The sequence below is a fragment of the Astatotilapia calliptera genome, chromosome 17, assembly GCF_900246225.1.
Source record: "Astatotilapia calliptera chromosome 17, fAstCal1.2, whole genome shotgun sequence".
NCBI lineage: Eukaryota > Metazoa > Chordata > Actinopteri > Cichliformes > Cichlidae > Astatotilapia > Astatotilapia calliptera.
This window is the reverse complement of record NC_039318.1, coordinates 36,429,615-36,453,560: the sequence shown is the minus strand read 5'-3', so window position 1 is coordinate 36,453,560 and position 23,946 is coordinate 36,429,615. Positions and strand designations below refer to the sequence as shown.

Genomic DNA, 23,946 nt, shown 5'->3' with positions numbered 1-23,946 from the left:
GCTTCTTGTTTAAGTGAAAATAAATGGAAGGTTGTCTTTTTGCGCTAGTAATGTTGTGGAGTTGTATTTTGTCTCGCATCAATTATATCGTCGGTTATATCGTTATCGCAAATTTTCAAATATATATCGTGATAAATATTTTTGGCCATATCGCCCTGCTCTAGTCTGAGCTGGACTTGCTTTCTACAAAAGCTCAGATACTTCAATGTATGCAGCTGGCTGCTCTAAATGTTTTATCAGTCTGTTGTTGCGAGCACCATCTTCTTTGCTGCGGCGTGCAGGGGGCGAGGCATCAAGCAAAGGACGCAAACAAACTGAACAAACTCATCAGAAAGGCCGGGTCTGTTGAGGCAGGGTACACCCTGGAAAGGTCGCCAGTCTGTCGCAGGGCTAACACACAGAGACAGACAACCATTCACATTCACTCCTATGGGCAATTTGGATTAATCAATTAACCTATCCCCACAAGCTGCATGTCTTTAGACGGTGGGAGGAAGCCGGAGTACCCGGAGGGAACCCACGCAAACACGGGGAGAACATGTAAACTCCACACAGAAAGACCCCGGCCTGATGGTGGAATTGAACTCAGGACCTTCTTGCTGTGCGGCAACAGTGCTAACCACGGTGCCACTGTGCTGCCTAACTGCTTCAATGAAAGAAAGAAATCTACAACTCCCAGCCCGATGACTGCCGAGTGCAGTGAAGAAGTTACACAGAAACAGGCTCTCTGCAGTCAGGACTGTTTGTGTGTTTGTAATCCAGAAGGTATGCTGACTTACAGTTACCCTCAACCCCAACAGAATCAAGAAATACTACTGAACAAGCTGCATGTAATTTTGTGAGAAAGCAATGGGTTCAAGCTTGTTTTATGAGTCACTTAGGAGCACAAATAAGCCACCAGCAGCACTGCCACAAGCATAGGTTTAGTGGTTAAAAAAAGAAAAATGGGATTAGCCAGTGTACACGGGGCTGTGAGCATCAACTAATCTGAAGTTCGAAGTGAGTCGTGTAAATAAGAGGCAGCACACTTTAATGAGAGATCACATCTGAGAATCAAAGCCAGTCTCTCCTGGTTCTCTTTCGGACAAGTTCGGACTGGCATCCGGCCTCCTTTAGTGCACCATCACACGCTGTGGTGAGTGTGTGCTCTGCGAGTCTAAAGATGGTACCTTATATGGCAGCAAGCAAGTCAGAGAAGAGTTATGAAGGTTTGGCATTGCTTTAGAAAGCTTAACCAGCATGAACATGATGCATGGCAACTAGCAAACTAAATGTCCATCCATGTAAGGCATGCAGTTTGTAATTACATTATAACAGAGAAAAAACAGCTCAGGGAGCACCTAAACGGCCTTCATGTTGAGCTATCTTTCAACTCTGGTGAAAAAAACAAAGAGGCTATTTTCAGTACTGGGCAAAAATCTTGAGCCACCCTTGATTTCTTTATGTTTTGCTTCTGAAAAGCCACACTGTCTTGTAATTTTTCAATGCAGTCTTGAGCAGCCGCTCTTACTTTGAACATTGGCCCCCTTTTTTTACCAGTGCTGTGTCTATACAAAGCAGACAAATTAGCAAAGAGCTCATTTAAATTGTATCTTTAGGCACTTTGTCACTAGCAGCCCGTCACACCATTTATTCCCATTTCTTTAGTTGTAAAAGTGCCAAAGATAACACAGTTTGACAGGCATAAAAAAGTATTTTTGCACCAACAAAGTGATTCCCAAAGAGCTATTAGCTAAATACTTGACATATCTTGGCATGGTGTACATTTTGTTAAAGAAAATTGAGGAAAACTGAACAAGCGGAGGACAAAAAAGGAAGTGGCAGGCCCCAAAAACTAAATCTGAAGCAACTGAATATAATCTAAATGTCATGTTCTTCAAAAATGACAAAAAAAAAATACAACAAAGACTTAAGAGATGTATCTGGCCCTTCAGTCGATCACAGAGGAGGCTCTGTCATGGTGTGGAACTGCATTTCAGCTCCCAAACTGTCACACTGGATGGAAATATGAAAGCAGAAAAGTGCAGTTAGATTTTTCTTATCTGCCAAGTAATATCATCTGGAAAGTGTTTGACTGGCAACAGCAATTATCCCAAACACACTCCCAGTGCAGTGTGTAAAAACATTCCTGGATAGAAAAGCACACAGTGGAAACCTATCAGACATTGATTGGCCTCCCCAAAGCCCAAAGTCACTCAAGAAAGGACATTTATATAAGAAGCCAACAACAGTGGAATTCAAGAGAGCAGAAGCCAGTGCAGTGGGACTCTCTGCTTTTATTGTTGTTCCCTAAAATGGTTCATCGCAGCATGTCGCAAAGTTTTCACACAGAGATCGTGTTTCCATCATTCTGAGGCTCCAAACAGCCGATGAAGAATCTGGCTGCTGAAGGCAATTAGCAACCGACTTGTATTTGTCAGTGCAGGGGGCTTCTGGGAAAGAGGGTCGAACAAAATCCAAGTAGGTCAGTTCAAGCTATAGCTGAGCTATGTGGGGGGTGGAGGGGTGCTCATACGTCGCTTCACCCTCACTATTCTCTTAAGGGAGCTTATTATTAAATCAGCTGCATTTTTATTGGAGTTCAATAATTATGAGGCCGCAAGATTAAAAAAAAAGAAAAATCGATTTTCAAAAGAAAGTGTTGATTCATTCCAGCTCCCACGCCGTTCTGGAAGGAGGATGTGACCACAACAGTTGAGAGTAAAGCAAACAGGCTATAAAATCAGCGTTCCAGCTTTCTGCGGTTTCTTTCCCTTCTCACATAAAAACACACCACTCCATTTCAAAGACAGCTTCAGTCTCAACAATGGCTTGCACATGTCAAACTGAACAGCTTTTTTAAGGTAAATTAGATGGTATCTACACACTGTAAATACCGTATGTCTAGACATATAAGTGGTAATTTCATAACTGTGCTGAATTAACGTACGCTTTCTTCCTTACAGGAATAATTGAATATGGTGACACATGAGTGGAAGCGTTAGGAGGTTTTTTCCCCTAAACAACTAAAGCATTCACTTAAATGTTATACGCTGTTAATTAAAAAAAAAAAAACTCTTATCATTTAGATTTCAAGACTGAGAAGAAATTTTAAGTGTCCATTAAGACAAAGAACAACTTCATTAACTTAAATTAGCCGTTAAGCTAGCGGTGTAGTTTTAGCTTGAAGAAAACATGAAAAGTAAGACCTCAAACCCTCATGTTCGAAAGAAAAATACAATAAAGGTTTCATTTTATAATACTGGACTTATTTTTCTACGAAGGTTTGAACTTTGCGAGTGTTTAAACAAGAGAGAAACGTGTGAAAATGTTCATGTCTGTCTGAGAAAAGTGCATAAAGTGTGTAATGTTTTTTTTATAGCCTTAATATATCTATAATAACTGTAAAATAATTAAGCTGACTACTTCGCGGATTTCGTCTGTTGCAGGTTATTTTTGGAACGTAACTCCTGCGATAAACAAGGGACCACTGCACACATGTCCCAAAGTGCCAAACTGATGATTTACAAAAACTTTAAATGGAAGACGACATGTAGCTCGTCAGGACTGCCATAGTCTGTCAACATTTATTACATTCTTATTAAATGGACAATAACCTTGGTGTGCATTATTCATTATTATACAGTTTTGGTTTTGAACAGATAAAAAACCAAACATTTTGTAAATCATTTCATATCATTTATTACAAATATTTTAGTGACATGTTGCTGCGCAATCAGTACGAAGCTGTTAAGAGGCAAAATATTTATGTTTAAAGGATCAATGAGTACATAACACAATAGCTATCAATGATGACTTTAAAATAATGAATAGGCAGAATAGCGTTATTAAATACACTGTACCTGCTCGACACGGATCTCGTACTCCCCGTTCAGCTTTTTCCCTCGGAAATACTTGGCCCTAGATGAAATAAAAGAGAGAATTTGTAAAAGAAATGATAATAGATTTGCTTTTGATCCATATCAGATGATTTCTTTTGTTTGCATTATGCACATTTGGCATTTCTACAGTGGAATTCTGATTTCAGCCGATACTCAGAGGGTATAAATCACTATTCCAACACAAAATGATTTGTTACTATAGGTCATATGCACTGATTCCTCTCCTGCAGAATAATGTACGTGCTCTAAACACTCCTAACAGTGAAAACAACCTTAAAATATCTTTGTTTATTTGATAGAAAGAGGGCTGAAATTTCAACAGACCTTCCAAAATACCTTGCAAGTAGGCAAAATAATGACTCACATTTTCCATGATTACAGAATCTGACCTTGCGGGGCTTCAAGTAAACACAATCCCTTGGCTAAGGGTGAAAAAAAGTGCTTTTAATAAAGGCAGCACAATGAATGAGTAGCTGCGTGTTGCTTTTTCTCATGTGTTTGTGGCAGCAGTTTGTAGAGCAGGTGAAACTGCACTGCGGTTGCTACATATTGAGCACTTACTCACTAAACTAAGTTTAGAAGTCACGTGACAGTCACACGGGAAAAAAACAGGAATCATCTTGTCCTGATGTGCAGCAGTTTCCTTCAGGTCTGACACAATTAAGTTCCAGTTACCAGAAGAGTTATCTTACATCCCATCAGACTTTGTCCTGTCAGACTTGCAGAATTTAGATTTACCAAGAGGCACGTGGCTTCTGTGAGCTATTTCAAGATGTTTGTGTACAGAAAAGTGAAACGTGAACTTTTTCTCTTTGGTTAATTTGAATGTACAATGCACAGCTAAACCGGTAAAAAAAAAAACAGTTTTAAAAAAGCCTAAAAAAGGACACAGAGCAGCTACAATTAGGCCCATATACATTTGGACAGAGACAACTTTTTTCTCATTTTGGTTCTGTACATGACCACAAAGAATTTTAAATGAAACAACTAAGATGCCGTTGACTTCCAGCTTTAATCCAGTGGGTTAAACAAAAGATAAACATGTGAGGAACTAAAACATTTTTCAACACAATCCCTTTATTTCAGGGCCCGAAAGTAATAACTGAAAATAAAATGTTCGTTTCTAATACTTGGTTGAAAACTCTTTGCCGGCAATGACAGCCTGAAGTCTTGAACTCATGGACATCACCAGACGCTGGCTTTCCTTCTTTTTAATGCTCGAGCAGGCTTTGACTGCAGCGGCGTTCAGTTGCTGTTTGTTTGCCTTTCTGTCTGAAGTTTAGACTTCAACAAGTGAAATGCATGCTGGGTCGAGATCAGGTGACTTTCTTGGAATATTCCACTGCTTTGCTTTAATAAACTCCTGGGTTGCTTTGGCTGTATGTCTAGGATCACTGTCCTTCTGTATTATGAGACACTCCTCAATCAATTTGCTGCATTTAGCTGGATTTGAGCAGACAGTCTGTCTCCGAACGCTTCAGAGTTCATTCGGCTGCTTCTGTCTTGTGTCACATCATCAGTAAACACTCGTGTCCCAGTGCCACTGGCAGCCATGCACGCCCAAACCATCACACTACCTCTGGTATGTTTTACAAATGATGTGGTATCCTTTGGATCATGAGCTGCCTTCTCCAAACTTTTACTTGCCATCATTCTGACAGAGGTCTTGCTTTCATCTGTCCAAAGAATGCTTTTGCAGAACTGTGCTGGCTTTTTTCTGTTCTTGAGGCTTATGAGTGCCTTCCAGTGAACCCTCTGTATTTACTTTCATGCAGTCTTCTCTTTATTGTAGATTTGGATATCAATACGCAGACTCCTGGAGAGTGTTGTTCACTTGGTTGGCTGTTCTGAGGGGGTTTATCTGCTTTGATCATCCGCTGCTGTTTTCTTCTGTGGACATCCAGGTCTTTTTGCACCGAGTTCACCAGCGCTTCCCTTGATTCTCAGGATTTACCAAAGTGTAGATTTTGCCAATCCAGCTATTCTAGCCATTTCTTGGATGTTTTTTTTTTTCTCTTTTTGCAGGTTAAGGACGACTTATTTCACCTGCGTGGAGAGCTCCTTTAGCTGCATGTTTTTCACAACAAAAATCTTCACACCTCAAATCAACTCCAGACCTTTTATCTGTTTAATTGATAATGGCATATAATAACAAAGGAACACCTACCCATGAAATAGCCTTTGAGTCAGTTGATCCAATTACATTTGGTCCCTTTAAAAAGAGGGTGGCACATGTTCAGGATCTGAAACTCCCAAACTTTTGATCCAATTTGAATCTGGAGACCCGCAAATGAAAGCTAAGCGTCTACACATTATGTCCATGTCAATTATAAAACTGTAATTGGAATATGTTTCCATCCATCCGGCTGTTTCAGTCTATTCATTTGGTGGACTGACCCAACACCTGCCACAGTGTCAACAACATCATGCTCTAGTTTTATTGTATACTGAGACTTTCATAGTATCAACTTATCTATGACTACATTAATGTGAATAAAAATACGTCCAGTTTGTCTTGCATACATAATTGCCCAGTGCATGTTGGGTAATGATATATGGCGAATATAACTGAAGAGGGGGTTTCTCGCAATCATTTGCAACAACCTTACAGTTATTAAAGTATTTAACGATACACAACTCAAAATAAGAGCACCATTATCTGATATAAGTCAGCTCTCCTTTCTTAAGCGTAGATCTTTGGTTATTGTTTTTGTTTTATAGCTGCAGGTGACGCTGCTGAACTCTCAGACGTGGGACAGTGAACAATCTGTCAAAGGCTCCGGGCTGGACCCTTGAGGAGCTGAGGATCTGGGCTACATGCTACAGGCCTTCTGTTACTGGGACGGGCTTTCAGTTCAGTTCAGTTCAGTTCATTTTTATTTCAAACATTTCAAACATGTGCCTTCACAATCATTACAAAATATCATTCCATTATTTGTTTGAAAAGGAGTAGGCTGAAGTATTTACTTATTTGTCCCTACCCCCTCAAGTTTTACCTCTCATTCATTTAATTTTTTTTTGTCTTAAATTAAACAAACAACATATGAAACATATGAAGTAAAACAAAACATAACATACATAAATCAAAAACAAGAAATTAGCAAGCCCCACCACAGTATAGTTTCTTTCATATGAAAAATACAGAATGTGTATATTTGCAGATACACAAGTTATGGAAAAACAACAAACCAAAACAAAACAAAAAAACAAAAAAACAACCAAAAAAGAACCGCAACACCATTACCAGCAACATTACCATCCTGGGTTAACCCCGTTTTCTTCATTCTTATACTTATTTAAAATTAGGTTTTTATATTTTACTTTAAACTGTTTTATGTTTTGACTGTCTTTTATTTCTTCTGTTAGACTGTTCCATAATTTAACTCCTGCAATTGAGATAGACATAGTTCTTAAAGTTGTTCTAGCACTTTGTATTTTTAAATTCCATTTCCCTCTTAAGTTATACCCACCTTCTCTTTCTATGAACAATTTACAGATTTCTTTGGGAAGCAATTTATTTCTGACTTTATACATTATTTGCGCTGTTTTAAGCTTCACCAAGTCTTGGAATTTAATAGCTTGCATTTTGACAAAGAGTGCATTTGTATGGTCCCTGTACCCTACATTATTTATTAATCTAATGGCCCTTTTCTGTATTATAGTTATTGTTTGTGTGTTACTTTTGTATGTGTTTCCCCAGACCTCTACACAGTAGCTCATATATGGCAGTAGTAAAGCACAGTATAAAATGTGCAGTGCTTTCTGATCCAACATATGCTTTGCAACCTCCTCAGACTGAAACACATTTCCCTTTTTGCAACATTTTTTTTCTCTTCCACCAAACAGAAAGCCTCTTTCCTCTTCTGCCTGTCCGCCTTCTTTTGTTTTTCATCTGCCCACATGTGTCCTTTTAGCTCCATTCATTAATGTTCATTACAGTCACTGAGGAGGATCTTTTTTCCTAACATCTCCCAGCTGTTGGGCTTGATAGTTTTGGGTCCCAAGCCGTCTCATTCTCTGTAATTGTGGAAGCTGGGATTCTTCATGACTGACCTACATACTAGACAGGCAATGCCCCCTGGCAGTCAGGACCACCGCTGCCTCAGAGCGGGAGGCATGCTGAATGGCCCAAACAAAAACAAAAAAAGCCCGGTATATGTTTAAGGTATTGCAAAACATTTAATAATAATAATAATAATAATAATAATAATAATAATAATAATATTAATGGATTGCATTTATATAGCGCTTTTCAGGGCCCTCAAAGCGCTGTACAATTCCAATATTCATTCACTGGTTTAATTTACATCAATTTCATTTACAGACCACTGGGCTCTGTGGTTTGAATGAGTGTTTTAGATGTGATCACATGTAGAAGCGCTGCACAGAGGCCTGGGCTTTCCATCCCTCGGTCGTGCATACGCCCACTACATAAACACCACGAGGCTTAACGACTTCTTTTATTTTTGTAACCATGAGAATAAGTTACTTCTTTTTGTGTACCACTCATAGAAGGCGTATGAGTCATGCATGTGTTATCGCTGCTTTTATTAGGAGGAACTCCATCAGAGCTGATGATGTGCTAATACCGCTCTGTTTTTAAAGGAGATTTTCTATAGTGGCCTCATATTTTTACAAGCAGATAAAAATTTAAAATGTGCTGGTTTAGCTCGTTTAAAAAAAAAAAAAAGAAGGTTGTAGCTGGTGTTGTTTTCACCATTCGATTGTGCACATGTGTGTGGCGAGGGCAAACATGGGCCACTGGAGACATCCGCTGTAGGAGGGACTCCCACAAAGGCGCAATAGGGATGCATAACGAGACCATCACAATATCTTAAGCTTTAAACCTGCAAATAGTGATTTCTTTAGCCACTTGGAGACAGCAGAATATAGATGTCAGTAGCGTCACATCTGCTGTAACACTATGTCCAAGGCAGCTATGTGAACTTTTTTAGAAGTAAAAATAAAAATGGAACTATAAAAAGTTATCTGGATTAGAAAAAGCCTGCCAAGATCAGATTGTGCCTCTCTGCACACAGAAAGAACATCCGCTGTGATCAGCACTATCAAGTATCAAACAGGTGAATGATCAGAGAGCAAAGGCCACACCCATCTTAGTGGGCACAGATGATCAGCCATGTGTGCTCCAACAAAAATGTCAGTCTAGGAACAATGGCTTTAAATTAAAGTAGCATTCTTCATTCAGACATAGGTTACATATATGTTTGTGTTCTTCACAGTTCATTCAGACGTTGAGGGAATGAGTTTTCTTTGTGGCTATTTTTTGAAAGTTACTTTGATGATTTGAAAGGCCACCTTGTGGGAAATGCACCCATACAAACTTATTAAACTGCAGCTGAAAGACTGTGACCTCTCTGAAGTGAAGTACATGGTTTCATTTGATGATAGCGCTTCATACAACTGTTTTGCTGTGTCTGGGAAATTTATTCTAAGTAATTCTTGGAGGAAATGAGTTTCCTTCGAAGGATGGCTGGGCTCTCTTGGAGGTAGGGTGACGAGCTCAGTTATTCCAGAATGACTCTGAGCCGCTGGTCTTCCACCACGAGCCAGTTCAGGTGGTTCGGGCATCTGACTAGTACGCCTCCTGGAAGCTTCCTAGGTGAGGTATTTTGGACATATCCTACTGGGAGGAGGCCCCGGACTCCCCGGAGAGAATATATCTCTCAGCTGGCCTGGAATTGACTCTGTGTCCCCCGGGATAAGCTAGAAGAGGTGGAACTGGTGAGGGAAGTCTGGGCTTCTCAATGTGCTGCCCCCTGGACTCAAAGGGGGTGGGTGGATGGATGCATGCATGGATGGTATTATTTTACGTTACAGCTACACATACAGCTCTGTTGTATGTTGAGATCATGGATGGATCCTGTTTTTGTTTTATGCAGCAGGTTTGTAATAAACTCAGAAAAAAACACTACAAATAACTGAAGCACCAAACTCACATAATCTCCTGTTAATGTGTCATCAACAGCTGGATTGTGGCAATTACTGGTGAGTCGCAACTCCACTTCACCACTCATTTTTAATCTGTAATAGAAGTGTAACTGTAGCTCCACTGGGCTGCAGGTTGTGGCAGCAACAGTCTAAGACCCTCCCTGGACACCTTCTCCAGCTTTTCCAAGGCATTCATAAAAAATAAATGATGGCAACGCAAAGTGGGCGGGATCTGCAACAAACTTTATAGGCAAGCAACTGAGGATACCAATGAGAGTGAAAAATACTGTTGATTGGCATATGACCTGCATTTAATCATTTATTATCATTACTCTCTGGCTCTTTTGTCCTCCCTCGCTCCCCTCTAGGTTTCTTCCTGTTAAAATGGAGTTTTTTTGTCCCACTGTTGCCAAAGTGCTTGCTCATAGAGGATCAACTGAATTTTGGAATTTTCTCTATATTACTGTAAGCCTTTACAATATTGTATTGTAGGCTCTCTAGGGCTGCTCAATTAATTGAATTTTAATCTCGATTACGATCTGGGCTTTCAACAATCATTAAAAATGACTGAGCCGATTATTAGCCCCTCCCTCGTGCTTTACTCTCACGCTGCTCCGTGTGGCAAATCAAGCGCACCTCTCTGCATTTCGAACACGCGTCACAACAATTAAGAGGACCCGAGGGAAGCTCGGAAAGCTAAGCAGAAGTTATTTGGAGAGGAGAGTGACTGCCGTTGGTTGAAAAGAGAGGTAAAAAAAACTTCAGTGGTGTGGAAACATTATGGGTTCGCGGAGTCAGACGTGGATCAAGTAGACACAGTGTGTAAACTTTGCAACAGTGTCGTAGCTGCACCACAGAGAAACACTGCAAAGTTCACTAAACATAGATGTTTACATTTTTCATTTATTTTTTATATTGCAAACATTTGCACTGTTATCAGTATTTGCACACTATTTTATATTATTTTTTGACAATCTTTAAAGTCATTATTCAACACATTGTTATTGTTAAATAAATATCGTCAAATAATCGAGATCTCAATTTCAGTGAAAATAATCGTGATTGTCATTTTTGCCATAATCGAGCAGCCCTAAGGCTCTCTATCTTACAATATAAAGCACCTTGAGGTGACTGTTGTGATTGGGCGGTATATAAATAACTTGAATTGACCTGCTAGTAAATACAGTAGAAGGTCGCCTAGGCAACCAGAGCCTGGAATGTCTGCAAGCAACCAGCTGGCAGCTGCAAAACGATCGCTGCCAGTATGTACGCAGCTTAAACCAGCACAGAGATGTAACCCTGCAAGTATTGTCATGGGTCTGCCCCGGGGCTTCCTCATGCCCAAAACACTTCACTTAGTAGACGTCCAGGAGGCTGAGGAAGCATCTCACCTGACTACTTTTGATGTGGATGGGGCAGCAATCCCTCCCATATAATCGCCCCCATCACCCTCTCTCTAAGGGTGAAGCCAGACATCCTTTGGAGGAAGGTCATTTCTGTCACTTGTACCTGCCATCTCATTCTTTTGGTCACTACCCAGAGCTGGTGGCGATAGCTGAGGGTGGGACATAGACTGACTGAATCGAGTGGAGTGGCCGTCGTGGCCTCCAGTAAGTTGAAACACAGAAAGTGTGCCATCTGCATTTACTGTGAGGTTTATGTACCAGAGCTGAAGCTGAAAGTAGAAACGTTCTGATGGTCACATTTTGCCGTGTATGCAGAAAAAAATGTAAATGTATTTGTCTTTTTTATAAAGGAGTGACTGCGAGGCTTTGCCTCTGATTACTAATCTCAGAGACTGAAAGCAGGTGAGCGACTTCACGCTTCTTTTCTCATGTTGTTAATTTTTAGAGAATTCTCCAAAATAAACGTGCCTGTTTTGTAAGGTGCGCACTTTAAAGGGTTTTTTCCCCAGAAATCTGTATCTAAACGTGATCAAATAAAATGAATCAAACTGTCTGGGACGTTTTTATCTGGACCTTTTAGCACTAAACGTTCCAAAAGTAAATTACTGTCTTTACCCTTTGAGTGCTTTATAAACCCAGTGGCCTTCTAATGAATTCATTTTGCACTTTCTGAACTCTTTGTGAGACAAAGCATAGATTAACAAATGCAGCGAGAGGATGTTTAGCTTTTTTTGTGCCAGTGTGTGGCCTCTGTGCTTCTTCTGCAGACAAAACAGAAAATTTAAATCTTCTTCATGTGGTTCAAGATGACCAGGGGATGTCAATAGTACTGGGCTACTCTAGAAGTAAGCAGTATGCCAGCTGAATTGAGGCTGAATTGAGCAATCAGATGCTCATATCATTCAGAACACAAAGCAAACAGACTGACAGCTACTTGGCCCGTCGTCTTACGAGTCACCCTGAAAGAGAGGCAGCGGGAGAGGCAGAAAAGGAAGGATTGTTGGTGGTTGCGGTGATGCTCTCAGTGCTGTGTACTGCTATTGTGCATGAGTCATTGCTGGAGGCCAAGTCTGTCAGGACAGAGCAGGGTTTCCCCAGAGACCCCAGCCTCTCTGCTGGAATGCCCAGGAGGAAATTCAGCCCCGGGGGGGAAAGGATAGATCAACGGACACCCGATATGTTCACAGCGCTCTCGAGTCAGGGCTGCTCAGAAAGACTGGACAAGCTATTGAGCAACCTGTCTGAAATCACAGCACAAGTTCTGGTGTTCCTACTACACTCAGAGATAGCTTCACTATGTTCCTGCACAACCCAATGAAAACTACAGTTTCATTTCATTTATGGACCACATGATTGTATACAAACGGGCTGGATGAATGACATGAATGAATTTTTTTGTTTGTTTGTTTGTTTTCCAACAAGAACAATCAGGTTCGGGCAGCAGAGTAAGGCAGCTGTTGTGGAAATCACATATTCCTTTGCCTGCCCCAGTCACTTTGTTTAGTTCGGTTCAAAGATTGATGGCCGATGATCAGGGCAATCGGTTCCCCTTTTCCCAACTGTACATAAACACATCGCTGTCCAGCAGTAATTCAGTAAGAAAAGCTGCAAGTGAATTCATCGTTTTTCATGCAGCCTGACAATCTGCGCTGGTTGTGTTTAGTTGGGTTTCTAGCCAAAGCTATTTTCACTCAAGTACAAAATTATTTGGATTTTCACCAGTAAACATGTAATCTTTCAATTTTTCCAGCCAATACCAACCTGTAGCTAAGGCCAGGAGCTTTGGGTTATGATAGACGGTATGAGATATCAGATCCAAAAGGCCACAAAGCCTTTTTCTCCCTGGGACAGGAGTGTCCAACTCCAGGCCCCGAGGGCCGGTGTCCTGCAGGTATTAGATGTGTCCTTGATCCAACACAGCTGGTTTAAATGGCTAAATGACCTCCTCAACATGTCTTGAAGTTCTCCAGAGGCCAGGTAATGAACTAATCATTTGATTCAGGTGTGTTGACCCAGGGTGAGATCTAAAACCTGCAGGACACTGGCCCTCGAGGCCTGGAGTTGGACACCCCTGTCCTAGGGCGTCTGGACCAAACCAACTGAATTGGTTATAACGTCTCACTGAGAAACCTCTGGGGTGTTTTCTAGGCACAACAAGCTGAAGGGAAACTTTAAAGTAGGCCCAGTCTACTGGAGATATTACACATCTTAACTGTCCTGGGATCATTTTGCAATCCCCCATCAGAAATTGGAAAATGGAGTAAGCAAAGGAAAGTGGATGGATGGCCATATACCTGCTGAATGTCTGTCAAAGAGCTAAAGTTGTGTTTTTTTAGCAATCGCACTTCTTCCATGCAAAAAACATTACGTTAGCGTCTAAACTTGTGACCATATATAGAATAAGCTCAATTTTTACTATGTAAATACATGAAAACCACATTGCATCTATTTAGAACGCGATGTTGAAAGACCATTGGACTCCTGGGGCTTAAAAAAAATCAAGAGTACATCATGAGTCAATAAAGGGTCATAAAGCCAATCATAAACCTCGCCAACACAATTGGAACTCTTATCTTCACTTTGTCATTTGAGCAACCTAAAGATTTCAACAGCAAAGCAGCACACAATACATCACTTTCCCAACGGTTATAAATGAAATCCAGCGACAAGGTTTAGTTGAAGACATGTTGCAAAAAGAGCAGCCAAATTTTTTCCCCCTCAATCTGCATCTGAGAGTCGAGCGTTAACTGTTCGACTGCTGGCTGAAGTGGCTCAAGTCTCAAGTCGACAGCCACCTCCTGAGCTGATCTTGTGGACATTCACAGTCACCACTTCAGTGCTGGTTCAGTTTTATTGTTAGCAGCAGCACCATGACTGACACTCTTAAAGCTGCCATTGGTCAATGATAACATGCAAACATACCAGAGAGGAGCTGGAGATGAACATTTATAATCTCCTGTAACAGTTGTCTTTACTCTCAGGACATCCATCAAGCAAATTCAAGCTTCAAATCAGGGATGTCAAGCTCATGTTACATGCCTCATGCAGCCCACTTTGATCTTAATCGATGAAACTCCTTTCTCTCAGTGTAAATAAGTTTAACTAACCCCTGAGATATCTTATCATAAGAAAAAGATGCAATTTCAAAGGTACATCTACACAATGAAGAAATCCTGCTGCAGTAAATGAAAGATCTGTCGGTCCAAAGTCCAAAATTTCCTTCACATTTCCAAAGTCATCCAGTGGCCCAAATTGGAGTTTTTGCCTGGCCAATTCAGGCCCCCAGGCCTCATGTTTGACACGACTAGTCCAACAACAGTATCAGTTTCCATGGATGTGATGTTGTTCAGGCAGCTTTGGAGCCAATTTTAGGTATATTCACTAACAATGGACATCAGTGATAACAGTCCAAAGTGTTAAGTGAATCTAAAAAAAAACTTCTTGAATTGGATATTAATTAATTACTGCTTTCAGTCTGTTATCTAAATGGAAAAGACATGACCTTCATCTCTAGAGATAACACTGGTTTGAAATGAAATCAAAGTGATAAGTGATGATGTAAAGACTAATACTCTGAGAACATCTGTAGGCTCAAACGCTACAAGACTGCAAGAGGAAGTGCTTCAGATAAAATTTATAGTCTATCAGATAACTCCATCTGCTGGTCAAAGCTCATCATTCCTACATAGAAACATTGAAGCGTCAAGGGAAATGATAAGCAGCCGTCTATGAGGCTTTAAGTAAGCTACAGTGCCACCCAGTGGTTAACTCAGGAACAGTTCTACATTTAACAGCGTTTAACAGCAGCTTGACACGCTTTGAATTCAGCAGTTAAAAGCAATATCATGTTTTCCTGCTCTATTTCCTCACACTGAACGAGACTCTTTGCCCTGTGAAGTGACATCCATGGACATTTGCATTGATAACCAACAGGAACAGTCTCTTTGTCTCCTACCTCTGAAGACATCCTAGAGTAGACAGAAATGCAGTTTCCTCTCAGAGCACTTAAATTGCACAATTCTGAAAAGTTATTGCAGAAAATGTGCCAAAAATAAAGCAGTGCCTACCAATATTTAAAAAAATAATGTGTTATTAAAATGTTGCTTGGAAGCTTTAAGTAAATCCCTTTTATCAAATTGAGGGTGGCTGGGTATGTGAGGTCTCCTGGCCAGGTCGCCAGTCTGTTGCAATGTTTAAAAAGATGTAAGAAATGATTAAAAAATGATGTGTTTCTACATCTCACGTGTGTAGGTGTTATGCTGTTTTGCTTAAGGCTTCAAAGCAAGCTGTGGCATCACAGAAATCCTGCTTGTGCTTAAAATGTGGGCCTTAAACTCAGCACTGTCGTGTCAAACTGTGCAGAAAGAAGCTCAAACTTTGAATAAAAGCTGCAACCAATAAATGACAATAAGCAAAGCGAAACTATGGAGCATAGATGGACACCTGGACTTCAAAATTGCAATCCATCACACATAATCTAACCCACTACAACAGTGCCGCAAGCTATTTTGACAGAGTTAACTCATATGATCAAAATTTGAATACTAAAATCTCGTTTGAAGGTAAGGTTTCGTTACCCTGGATTGCTTTATATTGCTCAGATGTTCCTGTTGCTGCAAAAGCTAAAAAAAAAATCAATAAATCAACCGCACTTTAAAAAAAAAACTTCCATTCTTCTCTCTTTATTTAACTAACAGAGTTGGTGATTTAAAAAAAAAAAAAAAAAGCCGCTGTTCTCTCAAAGAGTGAGGATGCTCCATCTGAGTGGCTGAGTGAGCTTTTGTGCCTCAGAGGGTGGATGATCCCCTGACGACTCATTTCAAAAACACCAGGGTGTGAAAAGAAATGGGTCCTCTTGGGATTGCAGCTTAAGGAAAAGAGGCCACCCGGCTTTGAGGGAAATTGAGAGCAATCTTGGTGCTTTTGACACGGCTGTCAGTGGGGCGCTTTAATTTAGGGATCATTTTTAGACTCCTGCCTGATCTCCTAGTAGAGGATGCCTCCGCACATAATGATCCCTACTAATTCTGTGGGTGCAGCTTGAGCGGCTGGAAATGGCTAATAACAGCCCAGCTGAGGTCAGTCTACCAGCAAATGTCAGGCAACAGAATAACAATTCATGAAATGGATGAGTGGTTTATTGATTCCGTAAGACAAACACGATAAACTGGCTGCTGCGTGTCTTCACTGCAGCTCAGGAAATCAATTCCTCCGGCGTTGGGAGTAAAAGGCAGCTGAAGTCGGCTTCAAAAATTCATGTATGGGCTGTCAGCGAAAGAAGAGCTCATTTCTTCTGATTAAATCACTTTTTTTTCCTGTCACATTCCATCGTTCCTTTTCCTTGTTACCATGACAATTTTAATTCCAGCAAAGAACGCTAATGCAAACGCCGGCTAAGACCAAGGACGTACAAATCTATCATAAACAATAACACATCTCACTTCATTCAAACTGAAGCACAAGAATGTTTTCCATTTGGCAGGAGAGTAGAAGGAGAAATACAAGCTATCAAAGTTGACCTTTTTTTAATCTTAGCAATATCTTCTTTTTAGATGCTAAAGATTTTGGTGGCTAATTAGCTTACTGACAATGAGATGTTTTGAAAGTAGCATCTTAAAGGAATACAGATGTTTTTCTAAATACACCTACGTGCTTCCAGACAAGAGTGTCGGATTAGTACTACTGTTAACATCATAGCATTAAAAGTATGGAACCGGAGCTAGAAGTAGATAGCCTAACTTAGCATAAACATTAGAAACAGTTAGCCTAGCACTTTTCAGAATTACTTGAATTATATGAACTACAGCAACAAAAACAATACACGGCAAGAAATTGTCACTTTATATTTTACTTATATATTTATATTTATGTATTTCTTTATGAATAAAAACTATATTTTGTCAGTTTGCAATGCTATGCTAGCTGTTTCTTATCTTCATTTTACTCTAATGCCAATTTAGTCCAGCTTCACTCTTACATCCATGACAGCAGTCCTGTTTTACAAAGTATGTACACCTTTTCTGTAATTATATACATTTTAAAAACATGCTAATTTATAGTTTAATAATCAAACAGTCAATGTAAAGAAGCCTTATATCAGGGTAAACTCACTGAACATTTTATGTCTTCAAGGTGTAGACTTGCTTTTAGAAGGTCTGGTGATGTATCAAAGAAGTTCACTCTTAAGTTTAATTTGCCATGTCCCACTTATACTACTACACTTTATACAGCAGTAAGAAGGTTACTTCCACTTAACTGCTCATTGGTTTTTGTGATCCGCTGTGGAAATTTTAAGGGAAGCACGACTGTAAATGACATGGAAGAGTTCTAGTACTCTGACAAACAAATCAGTCACACTTCAGTTCATTATTTGCTGGAACTTGAAGTGATCTCAGATGAGTCATTTCAGACTTCAGAGAGCAAGCACTGTGATGTGAAATGTTTTCTGCTCAAATATAAACCCACACTTGTGCTACTACATTAAAAGGCTTCTGCTCACCAGTCTGTGTGCTGATCATCAATCACCAGCAGGATCTTAGGCTTGCGTATCACAGGCTTGGCCGGCTGAACACCTCCTGCAGAGGCGCCTTCAGCAGCCGCCGCTGCCGCTGCTGACTTAGCATGCGCGGCAGCCGCTACATTCTGGGCCATCTGTGCACTCTTCACCACGCTGGAGAAGGAGCTGAGGAAGCTCCCTGAGCCTGAGGCCGGACCAGAGGCTGAGCCAGAGGATACGCCCGAGGCTTGAGGCTGGCTTGGGACGCTCGGGGGCTGCCGCCTCTCTGTGGCTGGGGAGGCAGGAGAAGAAGTTGATGAGCCTGGCGGGGTCGGCCTCTGCAGATCCATCATGTAGCCGTTGGGGAGGTTGGCCACAAAGCTGCTGTCTGACAGGCGCCGGCGAAGGTAGTTCATGGTGATGGGCTGGTGGGTCAGTCAGGCCAGAGGTGAGAGGGAAGAACGCCTGTAGTCCTGAAAAAGAAGAGAAGATTCAAAACACAAGAAGCGAGCTCAGGCTCACTTTTTAGTGCTGTCTATGGCTGATGTTGTGCTAGTCCAACATACAAGCTACACCAATCTCTGATGGGGTGGTTGTCTCTTTGGTCGCATTCTGAATTGACGTATTCACAGAAAATCCCCCAGTGCTACAGAAGCATTTTAACTTCTTCTGGGTAATTGCTTGCAGCCAGCAAAATTAATGTTTTGATTCAGACTAACTGCTCTAATCAGCCATGTTTCCTGCTCCAGCAGGCAGCTAATCAAGCAAAAACAGCTCTGATAAAAATGTACAAAATGAGTTTATCACACAATTAGCAACTAGATGATGATCATGATGGAGGATGTACTAAACCACAGTGACAATGATAGTCATGGCACAGAGAACTGTTTGGTGCTTCCCCACACTGAGCAAACAGGGTCACAACAGAACAACAAAGCTTCAAACCCCCTCTCTCAAAATTAGAGCACATTAACAGAATGATGCAAACTTGACTGCAGCTCCTCCAATGGCAACTTGAGGTTTGCTCCTAAATGAAGTCAAACTCAACAGACTCTTATGTTAAAATGCACAATTTTAACCAGGAAGATAACTTTTTCCCCCCCTTCCTCGTCTAATCGTATTTCTCTGTCTTTAACTTCCAATATAAAGCACCATGAGATGACAGTTTGGTGCTTCACAGATAGAATTGATGAAAGGGTGAGTGAGATTTGTAGTAGAAAGTGCTTTGGGCAATCTATTAGAGTGGAAAAGCACTATGTAAGTACCAGTCCATTTACCATGTATTTAATTATTCTAGTCATTTAGCTTTATACGTATCTATCAATAGCGGACTATCTCGTGAGCGTCCTGAAGCTTTGGTATAAAGATTTAAAAAAAAAAAAAAAAAAAAAAAAAAAACAGGAAATGCTTTCTCGAGATTAGTTCTGATGATAATATATCAGTAGTGTGTTTAGAGTAATCCAGATGATAAGACACTGAAAAAGCTGTCAGGCTATGAATTGTTTAACACAGCCTAAAGTGAGTAAAAGATTATCAGCAGTATCTATGGAGAGTTTGAGTTAGTTCACTGAGCAGACTACAGTATATGGCATGTAAGCATCAGGATTAGATGCTGAGGGCACAGATGAATCTGATCCAATATTTAACAATATGATGCTTTTCTACTTTTCCATGTTCACACTAATCAGCGTCAGACCTCAGGCAAAATGAACCACGGATGGAAAGCAGTGTCACATCGATGAGGATGAAAAACTAGAGCTGTTATTACTGTGACACTTCAAAGTTGTTCCACTGTGATTTTCTTTTTTCTTATAACAGCTACGAATCTGTTAAACCCGATTTGCATAAGATCGAGTTACCCATGCCGGGTGGGACAGAAACCGCTGGCAAATAATTCAGCGACGCAGCCGTGATGATGCAAAGTTGGAGGAGATTCATAGCTCATTTCTTTGTAAAGCAGACGAGTCAGTTGGAAAAAAACAGTTATATAACACATGGAACCCAGCGAGGCAGAGGAGAGACATTCAGGCAGATTAGCCATCAAACTGCAGTGAAGCACGCACGCAAGCGGAGAGGAAAAGAAAGCCCTAAACCTGATTAAAACTAGGCTGCTCCCACTATAAATGGAGCTTAGATTAGATAAAAGTGCATTTCTTATTGTGGCGTCTTGTCTCAGGCGGATGCGCCCAGTGTTTGTGGCTGTGTTTTTGCAGAGGAGGAGAACCTGACAAGCCTGCAGACATAAGAGAAGGATGTGGAGCAAATGTTACATCTTGACAAGTTACTGTAGTCAGGTTATCGCCAAGAGGAAGCTTTCTGTGAAACTTGCAGCTGTTGCCTGATATTGCGAGGCAAGAAACTGAAGTGAGACCTGAGCTGCACAGAAGCTGAACCGTACTATTCTGCTTAGCAGCAGCACAGTTACAGCTGTTAGCAGTGTGATAAAGCGCCACTGGATCTCTCCTGACAGAACACTGAGCTCAGTGACGAGTAAGGCCCTATTAATATCAGTCAGGTTACATGAATTATTACAAAATCTAAATACAGCATAGTGTCCACAACGACCTGATCGTTTTCATCCTAAGGTAAGAGTTGCACTCTTAACTCAAAACGTTCATTGCATCATCTGGCCATCCGGCAAATTAAACTACAGCATTCACCATCCACTTAGCTCTAATTCAGTCTTCACTAGGTCCCGAGAAAAAGATCGGGCCCTTAATCTGCTAATTATGCTCCCCCGCTAGTGACTAACTTTCACCTTATTGCTGTTTGCTGCTGGGCAAATGGCATACAGTGATGTTATCATGGCTCCCTGCTAGAGAAGCTGCTGAGAGTGAGAACAGTGACAATGAAGGTCGAAAACTAAAATTAGCTATAAAAGTTTCAGAAGTTCTCCACAAAAGTGTGTGAAGCTGTAAAATATATTTGACTTTTTTCATATTACACAAAACTGAAAGATTGTTAGTGTAAAAATATTGATTTTTTTTTTCCATAGACATTTAAAAAGTGTCTCACTGTAAAGCAGTTTTTAAACATATGGTACTGAAGGAACCCCATTTCCTACAAAATACTGGAATACTGAATAAAATATAAATAAAAACAAAATCATAAATCTATCAATCTTTCATTCACAGTAGAACATAGAAAACATATCAAGTGTTTAAACTGAGAAGAATGCTTTGCAACTAATTTGGTTAAATGGCAACAAGTATCTTAGAGGAAACTTTTCCCAGAAACAAAGACGAGCTGAGGTTTATCAATTTGCAAAAAAAACCCTTCATCTACAAATTGTGGAACAATTTCAGAAGGTTCCTCAACATAAAACTGAGAAGACTTTGAATAGCTCATCATCTACAGGTGTTAGGGTGCCTGGGCCTCGACCCAGTGTTTTGTGTGTTTGCTTCTTTCATTTTGTTTATTTGATTATATTCTAGCTTTCTTTGTCTAATGCGTTACAGGACTGTTCTAAGTTTAGGTTCTCTGTGTGTTTATGTTAGAGTTTTAGTCTTCTGGGCCCTGTTTCAAGAAGCCGGTTTGGAAAACTCAGAGTGAAAAACGACACTCACGGTTGAGTAACCCCGAACTGTCCAACTCGGAATATTCCGTTTCAGAAAGGCTGATAACAATTAGTTCAGTCAACGCGGAGTTGCTTTAACCCCAAGTTAAGCGCGCGCACGAGGATACATAAAGCCCTGATAAGCGGAGCACAGATTAAGCGAGTCACCATGGAGACGGAGGGAAAGAAGGCGCGGTCAATGTATTTCACAGCGCTTGAGGCCGAAATTCTGATGGCAGTATATGCCGATAACATGCAAATTCCGCGGAAAAAAGTAACACAGCCTCAGCTGCAAAAGCATGCATGGCAAAACATAGCCGACAGAGTCAATGCGTGAGTGTTAATATAAACATTGATCTAGGGATTCCCACCCATTTAACACGTTATTTTATCATATGTTATTTTATTTGTTATTTTATACATTTTATTTTGTGATGTGATGTGAGCGCAGGTGCAACCCAACAGGCCCCAAACGTTCCTGGCAGCAAGTAAAAATGAAATATAAAAATATAGTCCAAACAGGTAAGGTGTAATTGTATTATGAGCCATAGTGCTTGGTCTGTTTGTCCCATGTAAATCAATTGCAGTTAGAGGCTACATTAATTTTCTTTCTGTAAGCACTTATTGAAATTATCTGAGCACCTTACAAGTACATATTTGCTTACTCTGTATGCTCAAATGTGGCCCGTTATAGCCAACAGAAAAAAAGCGGAGGCCCGAAAAACAGGTGGGGGTCCTCCACCACCACCACTCACAGAGGCTGAGCAGTTGGCCCTCAGCCAAAACAGTGGGCGCCCTGTGGCTGAAGGCATCTCTGCGGGGACATCCTCTGAGTCAATAACCACGCAAGACACAAGTGCCTACATAGGGGGTAAATTCAAAATAATACATGATGTGCATACATCCTTTCTTCACAGTCACCTTTGCAGTGCTACTCATTCATTTGATAAACTCTTTACCATAATGGATTATTTTGTAGTGAAGTTATTTTCCTACTGATTTTGCCTTCCCTCAGTCTTGGTTGTCTTTGAGAGCATAATGACAATGAAGTGTAAGGTGATTGGTATGTTTGTTAATTGCCATTTGGTCCCTTGTAAGTTATAAGCAGAGGTGTGGACTCGAGTCACATGACTTGGACTCGAGTCAGACTCGAGTCATTAATTTTATGACTTTAGACTTGACTTGAAAAAATGTTCTAAGACTTGTGACTTGACTTGGACTTTTACACCAATGACTTGGGACTTGAATTGGACTTGAACCGGTTTACTTGAAAAGACTTGATATTTCACCCCAAATATAAAATTTAACATGCATATTATATAGAGATTGAAAATGTGACGTCATTCACGGGTAGAACCGCAAAGGATTCTGGGAACTCGTGGCAAGCGGTACTAGCGCACGCAGGCTTTCAATTAAAATCAGTTATACAGCGATAAAAAGAAACACAAAAATGTCAAGAAGCCGTTGTATTATTAACTGCAATAGCCGGTCACATGACAGCCACGGGAAGCCGACGGGTAAAGAGATCGGTTGTTATCGGATTACGTCGTTGAAGAGAAATTGTTCGAGCCATGTTTCCAAAGTAACAAAGAGGCGACTGGATTGCAGCCATTCAAAGACCAAATATAACGTCCCAGAACACCAGCTCACAGGTTAGTCTGCTCCAAGCATTTACACAAAGGTCAGTCTGCTGTTGTAGTTAATACGTCATTTTCATAACATAATTAGTGATATAGGTTACAAGCAAGTCTGGCGCTGAACAGAAATTGTGGCGCTATGCTCCTTTGTTTATTGTGCATAAATAGTGAATTATCCTGACACAATATTGCGTTTCGCTTCTGTTATTATGGTACATTGACAAAAACATATACTTTTATTCACAGGATAAAACAGGTTTTTTGTATCACTAATTGCCCAGTACGATTACAGCATACAGTATTATTGTCACTGCTACATTTCTGTGATGGGTACCAGAAATTATTTCCACTACTAATTAATTACCGTTGAGCTCAAAGGTCCTATTAATAAACGGTTAAGGAATGTGTATTTATGACGACGATTTGTGAGACTGGTAAACTTATGATACGTACGATGGTCTTTCGTTCTACACGGTGCGTTTCAAGGTCCTGCACCCATCCGTCGGTAAACTGTACCTGGGCTTGTTGCAGTGACCTGAAGTTACTAAACTTCATGAGTGTATGCACTCACTCCAAGAACCGTATGATTATAAATATGCATATAAATATGCTACGATGAGATAGCTGACTTCATCTAACTAGCAAATGTTGTCCAGGCTACGTTGGTGATGCAGTTTTTTTTAATATGTATGATATTTTTGTCATGCGATTTTAAAGCCGGTCCTATAACCGCATCCAAGAATAACATGCAGCTTATCTCAGAACTGTCGGTGAAAATTATTCTAGGAGCTAGGTTTAATTGAGCTGCATTTTAAAGAGGTGCAATTTCACAATTTGTGTATATTTTCTAAGTTCACTATTTTGTCATGTGTTGAGAAAAACACAGATTTTAAAATTACATGGTCTAATATTTACATTTAGCATAACTGCAACATTATTTTTTCGTTGTTTTTTTTTAAAGACTCGAAAGGACTTGAAATTCAAAATTTCAGACTTGTGACTTGACTCGGACTTTTACACC

At 40.4% G+C, this 23,946-nt stretch overlaps 1 protein-coding gene across 2 annotated transcripts in view; it reads right to left on the bottom strand.

The window, feature by feature from the left end:
• syn3 (synapsin III) overlaps window positions 1-23,946 on the bottom strand; it is a 139,252-nt gene that overhangs the window by 101,415 nt on the left and 13,891 nt on the right. For both annotated transcript variants that reach the window (XM_026147442.1, XM_026147441.1), the window contains exons 2-3: window positions 17,736-18,205; window positions 3,843-3,900 (exon numbers count right to left, since the gene is read on the bottom strand). In XM_026147442.1, the coding sequence (XP_026003227.1) occupies window positions 3,843-3,900; window positions 17,736-18,148 (471 nt within the window). In that variant the 5' untranslated portion in view covers window positions 18,149-18,205. The remainder of the gene's footprint in view (window positions 1-3,842; window positions 3,901-17,735; window positions 18,206-23,946) is intronic.